Source organism: Somniosus microcephalus, unplaced genomic scaffold (assembly GCF_052327205.1).
Source record: "Somniosus microcephalus isolate GS21.2 unplaced genomic scaffold, FLI_Smic_1.0 unresolved_chr4, whole genome shotgun sequence".
NCBI lineage: Eukaryota > Metazoa > Chordata > Chondrichthyes > Squaliformes > Somniosidae > Somniosus > Somniosus microcephalus.
Window position 1 is genome coordinate 40,053,039 of NW_028225182.1, and position 12,996 is coordinate 40,066,034.

The 12,996-nt window shown below is 47.5% G+C and overlaps 1 protein-coding gene across 1 annotated transcript in view; it reads left to right on the top strand.

The window, feature by feature from the left end:
- The first annotated feature begins 382 nt into the window (after positions 1-382).
- LOC147090597 (zonadhesin-like) overlaps positions 383-12,996 on the top strand; it is a 202,780-nt gene continuing 190,166 nt past the window's right edge. The window contains exon 1 of the mRNA XM_085977363.1: positions 383-474. Coding sequence (XP_085833489.1) covers positions 401-474 — 74 coding nt within the window. The 5' untranslated portion in view covers positions 383-400. The remainder of the gene's footprint in view (positions 475-12,996) is intronic.

Consider the following 12,996-nt stretch of genomic DNA (forward strand, 5'->3'; position numbering starts at 1 on the left):
AGTGGGGACGGTGGAAAAGATAAGAGGTTGTTTTTTTTTAATGAGGGGTGGGGGGGGGGGCGAGGATCTGACAATAGGCCTCCTCCACCACACCCTCTCCATTTTCCACCAATTTAAATCTCGTGCCCACCCGAAAATTGGACAGGTTCCAAGGCGGAAACCTGCGCTGGTTTAGACAGCGACCTTTTGACACTTCCTTATCTGCTTGGCTGCACGTTAGTGACTTGCTGTGATACAATCTTTCTTGCTTTGTGTAATCCTTGTCGCTAACATGCGATAAAACGATACCGAGAGCCAATCAAGGCCGCCGGGCCCCTCCTTTTTATGACAGGGAGTGTTTAAATCTAACGAGTGTCCCCCTCCGGGTTTTGCCAGGCAGGCAGTGTCCAAGCTCACCGCCATGGCAACGGGTGGTCGCAAATTCCACTTCTTGAAGATTTTAATTTTCTTCGCAGCGAGCATCGAGAGCGTGAGGTGAGTAGTCAGAAGGTCAACATCGGCCGGGGTGCTGTTTTCATTTGTTAGATAATAAGTGGTGATCCGGTTGAGATTTTGCTCGAAAGTTGGTTTTTTTTTTCCCCAGTTGTGTTGCCGCTTCCCGTGCCTTCATCCACAGGTGTGTCGAGCAGAACTGCACGCGGTCGCAGTCTTTTCACCACCCTTTCCTTCTCCAGTTCTAAGATGCGCAAGCAGTGGGTGTTTGAGACGGGTGTAATTAAGCCGTTCCCAGTCAGAGATTTTAGCAAGGCAAAGAATGTGTGTGACATTCCCCCTCACCTTTTATAAAATAAATAATCTCGGGATGCGGGTGTCGCTGGCAAGGCCGGCATTTTATTGCCCCCATGCTCTTGAGAAAGTGGCCTTTTTCTTGAACCGCTGCAGTCCGTGTGGCGAAGGTGCTCCCACAGTGCTGTTAGAGTGGGAGTTCCAGGATTTTGACCCAGCGACGATGAAGGAACGGCCAATATATTTCCAAGTCAGGATGGTGTGTGACTTGGGGGGGATCTTGGAGGCGGTGGTGTTCCCATGTGCCCGCTGCCCTTGTCCTTCTAGGTGGCGGAGGTCGCGGGTTTGGGAGGTGCTGTCGAAGATACCTTGGCGAGTTGCTGCAGTGCATCTTGTAGATGGTACACACTGCAGCCACGGTGCGCCGGTGGTGGAGGGAGTGAATGTTTAAGGTGGTGGATGGGCTGCCGATCAAGCGGGCTGCTTTGTCCTGGATGGTGTCGAGTGTTGTTGGAGCTGCACTCATCCAGGCAAGTGGAGAGCATTCCATCACACATGTATATGCATATATTTTCCTTGGAATTGTTCATAAGGTAGATGTTTTATATATGTTCTATCGGCTGTTGTGTCACAGGCATAACGTTATCACAGAGAGAGGAATGCCCGACAAGATTTGCCGCCTAAGGTCACCAAGATTTATTCGCTCACATCACTGAGAGTGTTTAGACGTGTGCAATTTGCATAATGTTGATCTCTTGACCCGTGAGCTCACTCAGCATTACGCCGATAAATTCTCTCCTGCCGAAGTTATCTATGTATCATTTAATCACTTCAAAACGCTGCCAAGCACTTCAAGACAAGGAGCTGCTTGGAAGTGGCTTTTATTACATAGGCAAGTGCCGCAGCCATTCCGCGCACAGCGAGATCCCACGCACAACACTGAGATGAATGACTTGCTTGGTCTGCCTTTGGAGTGGAGATGCTGGTTCGAGGGAGGAAGGGTGGCCCAGGAGACCGGGCGGACTCCCCTTGCTCTTCTCTGCACGCTGCCCAGCGATCACCCTGGGTGAGGTGCGGGCGGGCGCAGGTCGGTCAGCGGCGCTGGTCGCAGTGGGAGAAATCTGGATGTAAGATCATTGACTGACAAGGTTATCACACAGCATTAAAGCATATTGGGTTTGTGTGTGTGTGTGTTTGTGGGGTTTTTTTCTGCGTGTGATGCGTACCAGTGAATTGTCTAATGTGGCTGGTCAGAATGTGATGACCGCGTGGAGCTGTGTGTGGGGAACGGCCGTGGTCAGTTAGCAGATCACGCGCAAGCCCACTTATGGGGCAGTCTGGTACAAACACGTCGAGTTACACCAACATTACAGCACAGAAACAGGCCATTCGGCCCAACTGGTCTAAACATAGAAACATAGTAAAATAGGAGCAGGAGTAGGCCATTCAACATGATCATGGCTGATCCTCTATCTCAATATCATATTCCCGCTCTCTCCCCATACCCCTTGATGCCTTTTGTGTCTAGAAATCTATCTATCTCCTTCTTAAATATATTCAGTGACTTGGCCTCCACAGCCTTCTGTGGTAAAGAATTCCACAGGTTCACCACCCTCTGAGTGAAGAAATTTCTCCTCATCTCAGTCCTAAATGTCCTACCCCGTATCCTGAGACTGTGACCCCTCGTTCTACACCCCCCCAGCCAGGGGAAACATCCTTCCTGCATCCAGTCTGTCTAGTCCTGTCAGAATTTTATACGTTTCAATGAGATCCCCTCTCATTCTTCTAAACTCTAGTGAATACAGGCCTAGTCGACCCAATCTCTCCTCATACGCTGGGCTTTATGCTCCTCACAGACCTCCACCCACCCCTCTTCATCTCACCCTATCAGCATATCCTTCTATTCCTTTCTCCCTCATGTGCTTATCTAGCTTCCCCTTAAATGCATCTATGCTATTTGCCTCAACTACTCCCTGTGGTAGCGAGTTCCACATTCTCTGGGTAAAGAAGTTTCTCCTGAATTCCCTATTGGATTTATTACTGACTATCTTATAAGACTGTCACTGACCGCATCTCCTCTGGAGATCTTCCCTCCGCGGCCTCCAACCTCATAGTTCCCCAACCCCGCACAACTCGCTTCTACCTCCTTCCCAAGATCCACAAACAGGACTGCCCTGGTAGACCCATCGTTTCAGCCTGTTCTTGCCCCACGGTACATATCTCTTCCTATCTCAACTCTATTCTTTTCTCCCCTTGTCCAGTCTCTTCCCACCTACATCCGTGACTCTTCCGACGCCCTCCGCCACTTTAACAGTTTCCAGCTTCCTGGCCCCAACCATCTCCTTTTCACTATGGACGTCCAATCCCTCTACACCTCCACCCCGCACCAGGACGGCCTGAGGGCGCTCCGCTTCTTCCTTGAACAGAGGCCCAACCAGCCCCCATCCACCACCACCCTCCTCCGCCTGGCTGAACTTGTTCTCACATTGAACAACTTCTCCATTGACTCCACTCACTTCCTCCAAATTAAAGGAGTTGCTATGGGAACCCACATGGGTCCTAGCTATGCCAGCCTTTTCGTGGGATATGTGGAACATTCTTTGTTCCAGTCCTACTCAGGTCCCCTCCCTCACCTCTTTTTCCGGTGCATCTTTCGATTAGGCACTTTACAGCCTTCTGGACTCAACATCAAGTTCACCAACTTCAGACCATAACCTCAGCCCCTATTTTTTTTTCTCTCACAGGGCAGCTGTCGATGATTCTTCCATTGCCATTTACACCTCATCTAGAGCCATCTTTTGTTTCTTAACTTGTAATATTACCATCTCCTTTTGCTTTACACCATCATCCCTTTTGTCTTTTAATCTCTCCTGCCTTCCAGCCTATCACAGACCGTCCCTATTATTCTTTCCTCCCCTTCCCCCCTTTCCCTGACTCTGCACTTGCTTAACCTGTTACATCTCTAACTTTTTCCAGTTCTGACGAAGGGTCATCGACCTGAAATGTTAACTCTGTTTCGCTCTCCACAGATGCTGCCTGACCTGCTGAGCCTTCCCAGCATTTTCTGTTTTTATTTCAGATTTCCAGCATCCGCAGTCTTTTTGCTTTTATATTTATAGCCCCGAGTTCTGGTCTCCCCACACAAGCGGAAACATCTTCTCTACTTCTACCCTATCGAACCCTTTCATTATCTCAAAGACCTCGATCAGGTCACCCCCCTCAGTCTTCTCTTTTCTAGAGAAAAGAGCCCCAGCCTGTTCAATCTTTCAGCACGGCGACACTTACAATAAAACTTCCCCCTGTCCAGTTTCCATTAGAACAAAGAAAAGTCAAGAGGAGATCTGATAAAGGGGTTCCAAATGACGAGGGGTTTTGATGAAGCAAATCGGAGGTAACTATTTCCACTGAGCCGTAGGCATTCGGAACAAGTTGGAAACTCCTTCCCTTTTACGGGAACTGACTGGCCGCCAAGAAACACCAGTTGCGTTCAGCGCGGCGCCAATTCAGTCCAAATCCCTCGGAATAAATGTCCTCATCACCGCAAAGACTCTGTCGGGCAAATTGTGGGGATCCTTGCTCAAAGGGAGCGTGGGATGGAGAACTGGCACGACAGTGTTGTGTCCTTACCTCTTCCAGTGTGGCTCCCTGCTGGGAGAATGGCCGAGACGGGTACTTACGTCCCTTCAGAACCCTCTTGAAAGAGGGAGCCACACCATCAGACTTTCTTTGAAGATTGGACATGTTTTACTGTTGAGAGAGGGGTACGTAAGGGTGTTTGTGTCTTTATTTTGCCTTATTCTCGGGATGTGGGCATCGCTGGCAAGGCCGGCATTTATTGCCCATCCCCACATTGCCCTTGAGAAGGTGGTGGTGAACTTTTTGAGTGTTGATGTAGCTGCACCACTTGGCAAGTGGAGAGTGTTCCATCACACATGTCCATATATATATTACTTCAGATCTCCAGCATCTGCAGTATTTTGATTTTCTTTGTGTGTGCTGATCAAAAACTGGAAAAGATTCGTCAAGATGATACCAGTTCATCTATTAACTTTTTAACAAGAGTGACTGGAATAGGGTAAACTCAAAAGACAAGGGCCTAGAAATTCGGTGGGCTGCGTCACCAGTTAGCGCCTAAAGAGGGCACTCAGTGGCTTTAGCGCCACTGGCCGCGTTTCCCGCGATATTTAGCTGGGGCGCTAATGGCGGCGTTAACCTGTTGCGCTGCGCCGCCTCCGATGACGTCATCGGTGTGCGCAGCGCCCCGCTACCGCCCGATCTCAATATTTGGCAGCGACCGCCTCTGTAGCGCCGTTCGCAAATGGCGCCCGGTTCACGGGGCCTTCCTGTGGCAGCAGTGGCGCAAATTAAGGTGGAGGTGCGGGGCGGCCGTTTTTTTCGGCGGCCGCCTGCCAGCACCTCCGTCCCCGGCTTCCTGATCGCCCCCCCCGCGGCATTGCCGGCTGTTTTCCGAGAACCTGGCACTTCTCCTCAGTGCCGGGCTCTTTTGCCGGCACTCGCGATCTCTGATCGCGCTGGTGCAGGCCCCTCCCCCTTAAGAATGGGAGGAAGGCCTGCAGTACCGCAGCGTGCCGTGCCGCAGTGTGTGGCGCTGCGGCACGTTGGGCTGCGATATTCAGTTTCAGCGCCCTAAGAGGGACGCGGAGCACCTCGAGCCTCGCCCCGTGTCCCTCTTGGGGCGCTCAAGCTGAATTTCCGGCGGTCGCTACTGCTCCAAAGGCTGCGCTAAATCCGGCGCCCAGGCGTGCTTGGCGCCCCGTTTGCGGCTCCACCCAATTTCTCCCCCAAGAACTTTTAATTGTGGAACTTCCACATCTGCCAAAATGGAGAGGATCGCCCCCACGCCCGGCTGTGTCAGCAGTTGCCAGAATTTAATCTTGTACTTTGTTACAGCAATGCCCCAGGCACAGAATGATGACAAGACAAGTACAAATAACAAGAAATAAATTGTACAGTTTGATTTGCCATATAAAGGAGATGAAATACAAAAAAAAACATTAGCAAACTATCAATTGAGGTGAAGTTTCATTAGGAATAATCTAATCAGGAAGGCAGACAATTAGCATTTTGGTGCTAGTGACCATAATTCAGTTAGATTTAAGGTAGTTATGGAAAAGGACAAGGATAGACCATGAATAAAAATTCTAAGTTGGGGAAAAGCAAATTTTGCTGAGCTCAGAGGGGATTTAGCCATAGTGGACTGGAAACTATTTACTATTTACAATCTACATTAATGACTTGGATGAAGGGACTGAGTGTAATGTAGCCAAGTTTGCGGATGATACAAAGATGGGTGGGAAAGCAAATTGTGCAGAGGACACACAGAACCTGCAAAGGGATATAGACAGGCTAAGTGAGTGGGCAAACATTTGGCAGATGGAGTATAATGTGGGATAGTGTGAGGTTATACACTTTGGCAGGAAAAATAAAAAAGCAAATTATTATTTAAATGGAGAGAGATTACAAAATGCTACAGTTCAGAGGGACCTGGGGGTCCTTGTGCATGAAACACAAACAGTTAGCATGCAGGTACAGCAAGTAATCAAAAAGGCAAATGAAATGTTGACCTTTATTGCAAGGGGGTTGGAGTATAAAAGCAGGGAAGTCCTGCTACAACTGTACAGGGTATTGGTGAGACCACACCTGGAGTACTGCGTACAGTTTTGGTCTCCTTATTTAAGGAAGGATATACTTGCATTGGAGGCAGTTCAGAGACGATTCACTCGGTTAATTCCTGAGATGAGGGGGTTGATTTATGAGGAAAGGTTGAGCAGGCTGGGCCTATACTCATTGGAATTTAGAAGAATGAGAGGTGATCTTATTGAAACATAAGATACTGAGGGGGCGCAACAAGGTAGATGCAGAGAGGATGTTTCCCCTCGTGGAGAAATCTAGAACTCGGGGGCATAGTTTCAGAATAAAGGGTTGCCCTTTTAGAACTGAGATGAGGAGGAATTTCTTCTCTCAGAGGGCCATAAACCTGTGGAATTCACTGCCCCAGAGAGCCGTGGAGGCTGGGTCATTAAATACATTTAAGGTGGAGACAGACAGATTTTTGCAAGATAAGGGAGTGAAGGGTTATGGGGAGTGGGCGGGGAAGTGGCTTTGAGCCCAAGATCAGCCATGATCTTATTGAATGGCGGAGCAGGCTCGAGGGGCCAAGTGGCCTATTCCTGCTCCTATTTCTTATGTTCTTATGTTATCTCCCTTGGCATTGTTCAAGATAAGCTAGATGATAAGTGTTTTACGGCGCAGATAACTGCTGCTAAAGGTCAGCTGCCTGAATGCAATTTTCTTTAAGGCCATAAATGGCACATACTTGTAAATTCCTGGCTCCGGTTCAGGAGAAATGACTGGCTTTTTCCTTATAGATACATAGATACATAGAAGATAGGTGCAGGAGTAGGCCATTCGGCCCCTCGAACCTGTTCCACCATTTAATGCGATCATGGCTGATCATCCAAATTCAGTACCCTGTCCCTGCTTTCTCCCCATATCCCTTGATCCCTTTAGCCATAAGAAATATATCTAACTCCTTCTTGAATATATTTAATGAATTGGCCTCAACTGCCTTCTGTGGTAGAGAATTCCACAGGTTCACCACTCTCTGGGTGAAGAAATTCCTCCTCATCTCAGTCCTAAATGGCTTACCCCTTATCCTTAGACTGTGACCCCTGGTTCTGGACTTCCCCGCCATCGGGAACATCCTTCCTGCATCTGGTCTGTCCAGTCCTGTTAGAATTTTATAAGTTTCAATGAGATCCCCTCTCATTCTTCTAAACTCTAGCGAGTATAAGCCTAATCGACCCAATCTCTCCTCATACGTCATTCCTGCCACCCCAGGTATCAGTCTGGTGAACCTTCGCTGCACTCCCTCCATGGCAAGAACATCCTTCCTCAGATAAGGCGATCAAAACTTCACGCCTTCGGGCGTCACGTTTCAAAATGACTAAGGAAGATGAGGTTGGTCATGTTTCGCGGCGTAAAAGGGGCCACTTCTGAATCTCAGACGTTAAGACTTTGATCCGAGTGGTCCCTGTTCAGGAGCTAACCATCTCATCCCCTCAAGCACAGTAGAGAGAGATGCAGCGCATTGTAATAATTTAACAGTACAGTCCCCAACCGTGTACACCGTCCGCGCTTATCACCGGCAGCCAACTATAGCAGGCAAATGGCGCCAACAGTTTGCCATTACCATAGACATCAATTACAAAGTCGGCACTTATAACAGATTAAGTGTGCTGGCTATTTCGGGCGACTCAGTAAATTCTTCAGCAAGTTTGCCCCTTGTCAGCTGTGGCTCAGTGGGTAGCACCCTTGCCTCTGAGTCAGATGGTTGTGGGTTCAAGTCCCACTCCAGAGACTTGAGCACAAAAATCTAGGCCGACACTTCCAGTGGAGTGCTGCGCTGTCAGAGGTGCCGTCTTTCAGATGAGACATTAAACTGAGGTCCCGCCTGCCCTCCCAGGTGGACGTCCAGTCTGGTTGTTTTTTGGACGGGAGGAAGGTATACAGTGGCGTTCCCCAGGGTTGGTTCTAGGACTACTGCTTTCCTCGATCTATATTAATGACTTGGACGTGGGTGTACAGGGCACAATTTCAAAATTTGCAGATGACACAAAACTTGGAAGTACAGTGAACAGTGAGGAGGAGAGTGATAGACTTCAGGAAGACATAGACAGGCTGGTGAAATGGGTGGACACGTGGCAGATGAAATTTAACACAGAAAAGTGTGAAGTGATACATTTTGGTAGAAAGAATGAGGAGAGGACTGTAGTGTCCGTGTGTAGATAAAGACACTGAAGACAGGAGTTGGTTCATAGGTATTTACTAAGCAAGTCTGGGGGGGGGGTTTCTAAAGGATATACACAATACACAGGCTTATATAGCCCAAGTGGCAATTACCGGCATTACGCACACCTGGGGCTCTTAAAGGCACATACACCATAATTCCTCCCCTTCTAGCTAACTAGTACATCATATTTTAAGTAATTATTAATTACATGTTATATGCAAAATAATATACATTGCTGTATTAATTAATTATAAGTTAGTCTCTCAGGAGGCTTCCTGACTCGGTCCGGATAACACCTCGGGGGTGTAGTAGTTTCTGGTGGTGTAGTAGGTTCTTCTGGCAAGGCTGATTCGGCTTGAAGGCCAGTGTCGGGTTCATCGGGCTCCAGTATCACCGGATCGGAGGTAGATATGGGTATCTCTACTTCATCGTTAGATGTATAGAGTGGTGGTGTAGGTTGTCCCTTTTCGGATGACTTGATGATTTGGTCAGCATGGCGCCTTATTATGCTGTCTCCGATGTCCACGGTATACATCAGTGGTCCTAATCGTGTGCAGATAGTTCCAGGCTGCCATTTCTCGGTACGGTAGTCCCGGGCCAAAACCGGTTGGCCTATCTGGAAGGCCCTAGTTGGCCTTTCATTCATGCCCTGAAACTGCCGGTTCTCCACGTCCCTTCGGATGTTGGGCTTGACCAAATCCAGCCGGCATCTTAGGTTTCTATTGTAGAACATCATGGCGGGAGTTTGGTTAGTAACCATATGCGTTGCATTCCTATATGCAAATAAGAAGTTATCCACCTTGTGCTGAAGTTTTATGTCTTCATTACCCATGGCCTTGATGGCCTTCTTGAAGGTCTGGACAAACCTTTCAGCCAATCCATTGGTGGCGGGATGGTATGGGGCGGACGTGTAGTGCTTTACCCCATTGTTCTTTAAGAACTTTCTGAATTCTTCGGACACAAATTGCGGTCCATTATCAGAACATATCTGCTCCGGCAGCCCATTCCTGGCAAATATGGTCCTTAATACTGTGATGGTTTTTTCCGTGGTGGTGGAGGACATCTTTATTACCTCCGGCCACTTGGAGTGTGCATCAACTGCGATTAAGAACATAGAGTCCATAAATGGACCAGCAAAGTCGATGTGCACCCTTTGCCAGGGAGATGAGGGCCACTCCCATAGATGTAGAGGGGCCTGTGGCGGAGCATTTTGGACCTTCTGGCATCCTAGGCAGCTCTTGGTCATATCTTCGATGTCTCCATCGATACCTGGCCACCATACAAACGCCCTAGCTAGGTTCTTCATTTTCACTCCACCCAGATGCCCCTCGTGAAGCTCCTTTAGCACTTTATCCTGGAGTTTGGGTGGAATCACCACTCTGGATCCACACATCAAGGTTCCTCGGCACACTGACAGCTGTTCTCTTCTTTGCGAGAATGCTGGCAACAGTGGTTCGCCATGTGCTGGCCATCCCTTCACTGTTAAATCGTAGACCCGTGAGAGAGTAGGGTCATTTCTTGTCTCCCTTTCAATGGCAGAATTTGTCACCAGTAGACATTCCACTATGGTAGAGTGGAATATCTCTACTGGGTCTACTGTAGGTGCCTCTTCTATCGTTGGCAACGGTAGGCGTGATAAACCGTCAGCATTCCCATGCTGTTTTGACCCTTTGTATTCAATGTTGTATTGGTGTGCCCCTAGAAAAAGGGACCACCTCTGTAGTCTTTGTGCCATCATAATGGGGACACCTTTTTTAGGGTTGAATATGGAGATGAGGGGTTGATGGTCAGTCAGCAAGGTAAATTTTTGTCCGTGTAGGTAATGGTTGAATTTCTTCACTCCCCATACCAGGCTGAGTGCTTCCCTGTCTATCTGGGCATAGTTACGCTCAGCTGAGTTCAATGAGCGTGACGCAAAAGCTATCGGCCGTTCCGAGCCATCAGGGAATCTATGGGACAATACCGCTCCTATGCCGTAAGGGGATGCATCGCACGCCAGTCTGATTGGTAGTGATGGGTTGTAATGAGCCAAAATTTTCTCGGATGTGATTAAGTCTTTACATTTATGGAAGGCACGTTTACAGTCTTCGTTCCATTTCCAAATCACTCCTGTCTGTAGAAGATCATTAAGAGGGTGTAGAATAGTTGATAAGTTCGGTAAAAATTTATGATAGTAATTTATTAATCCCAGGAATGACCTTAATTGTGAAACATTTTCAGGTGCTGGGGCTTTTATAACTGCTTCAATTTTTTCAGGTGACTTATGCAACCCTTCCTTATTAATTATGTGGCCACAATATGATATCTGATTTTGGAAAAATTCGCACTTGGGGCGATTTGCTCATAGGCCCCGTTCTTTCAGCCTAGTGAGCACCTGCTCCAAATTGGCAAGGTGCTCGTTGTCGTTTTCTCCTGTTATAAGGATGTCGTCTAGGTAGCATTGAGTCCCCGGAATCCCTTGCAGGACTTGCTCCATAGCTCTTTGCCAGATAGCTGGAGCTGATGCTATTCCAAAAACTAGTCGATTGTACTGGTACAGGCCTTTGTGTGTGTTTATTGTGAGATACTTTTTAGAGGTCTTCTCAACCTCCATCTGTAGATATGCCTGTGCCAAGTCAATTTTTGTGAAACGTTTCCCTCCGGATAGTGAGGCGAAAATATCTTCTATCCTCGGAAGAGGATACTGTACCGTGTGAAGGACCGGGTTTACAGTCACCTTAAAGTCCCCACAGATGCGAATTTTTTTCTGTTCCTCAGAGTTATTTTTCAATGTTTTTTTTCATGACTGGAACGATGGGTGTTGCCCATTCGCTCCAATCTATTTTGGATAATACGCCTGCCTTTTCCAAATTCTTCAGCTCTGCCTCGACTGCCGGACGTATTGCGTATGGCACCGGTCTTGCCTTAAAAAATTTTGGAATTGCTGTATCTTCCACTTTTATTGAGGCGGTGATGCCTTTCAAGGTTCCTAGTTTCTCTTGAAACACTTCTTTGGCGTTGGCCAAGATGTCTTTTAATCGTTCAGGTATGATGTCATCATTGTTTTTTTCTTTACTGGTCACCGTCAGTGCCTGAATGGAGTGCCAGTCTAAACGTATCTTCCTTATCCATTCACGTCCCAACAACGGTGGACCACCATCTTGTAGAATGTATAAATACAACTTTTGCATTTCTTTGCCGTTGTATACCACAGGCACCCTTATTTTTCCTTTGGGGTAGACTTTCTGCCCCATATATGTTTTTAAGATAATGGATGTGTCTTTTAGAGGTATATGCGAAAATAGCCTCTCGTAATCTCGTCGATTTATTACGGTTAGAGCTGATCCTGTATCTAGCTCCATTTTAACTGGGGACCCTGCTATTGTGCGGGTAACCCAAATGGTTTGGTAATCCTCTTTGGCAAGTACATTATGTAATTTGAGACAGCTTAGTCTCTTGTTTCCGGAGTCGCTATCGCTATTCTGGTCTTCGGAGCTATTGTCCGTCATCATTTGTACCTTCCTGTACTTTTCTTTACTGATTTTTTGTTTTCTGTCAGTGGATTTATTTTGTCCAGATTGGCATACCCGTGCAATGTGTCCAATCTTACCACATTGCCTGCATGCTTTGCCCTTGAACCAGCAGTCCCTCTGGTTATGGGTGGATCTGCCGCAGCGATAACATCTTCCGAACTCCTGTGTCATTTTATGGGTGCCGAAGTCCTGTGTCTCTTGTTGTATCTCTGCAGCTCCTTTTGCTGCTGCTTCGTATGATACAGCCATACTGAAAGCTTTGTCCAATGTTAAATCTTTTTCAGAAAGCAGTCTTTTTTGTGTTCCTTCACTTAAGAGACCGCAAACAAATTTGTCTCGAAGATAATCCGATAGTCCTGCTCCGAATTGGCAGTACTTTGATAGCTTTCTTAATTCGTTTAGGTAATCAGCGTTACTTTCATTCTTGTGTTGATTTCTCTTGAAGAACTTGAATCGTTCCGCTATCAGCAGCGGTGTTGGGTTTAAATGCTCCTGCAGGGTATCAACAATTTCTTTAAAAGTCTTGTCCTTTGGTTTGGCTGGAGTGATTAAATTTCGTAACAGCCCGTATGTCTTCGCGCCCATTAAGTTCAGAAGTACTGAAGCTTTTTTTTCATCTGTTATTCCATTTGCAGTGCAATAAACCTCTACTCTTTCCACGTATGTGGTCCAATCTTCTATTTCGCCATCAAAAGCCTCAAAATTACCAGATTTAGGCATTTCAGAAAAGATATGGCGCTCCCCGCGCTTTTTTTTTTCTCTCTGTAGCAACAATATGGCGCTTCCCGCGCTTTCCCGCCGCTGCTACCGATAACAACGCTGTTTTACTGTGGTTTCCGTTTATTCACTGTTGGAGACTCGTTCCCGACGGAAGTCTAAACGCTGACCTGCTTGCCGCGCCGGCCGTCTCTCGAGTGCACCCTCCCAGTCCGTTATTGCTTGCCT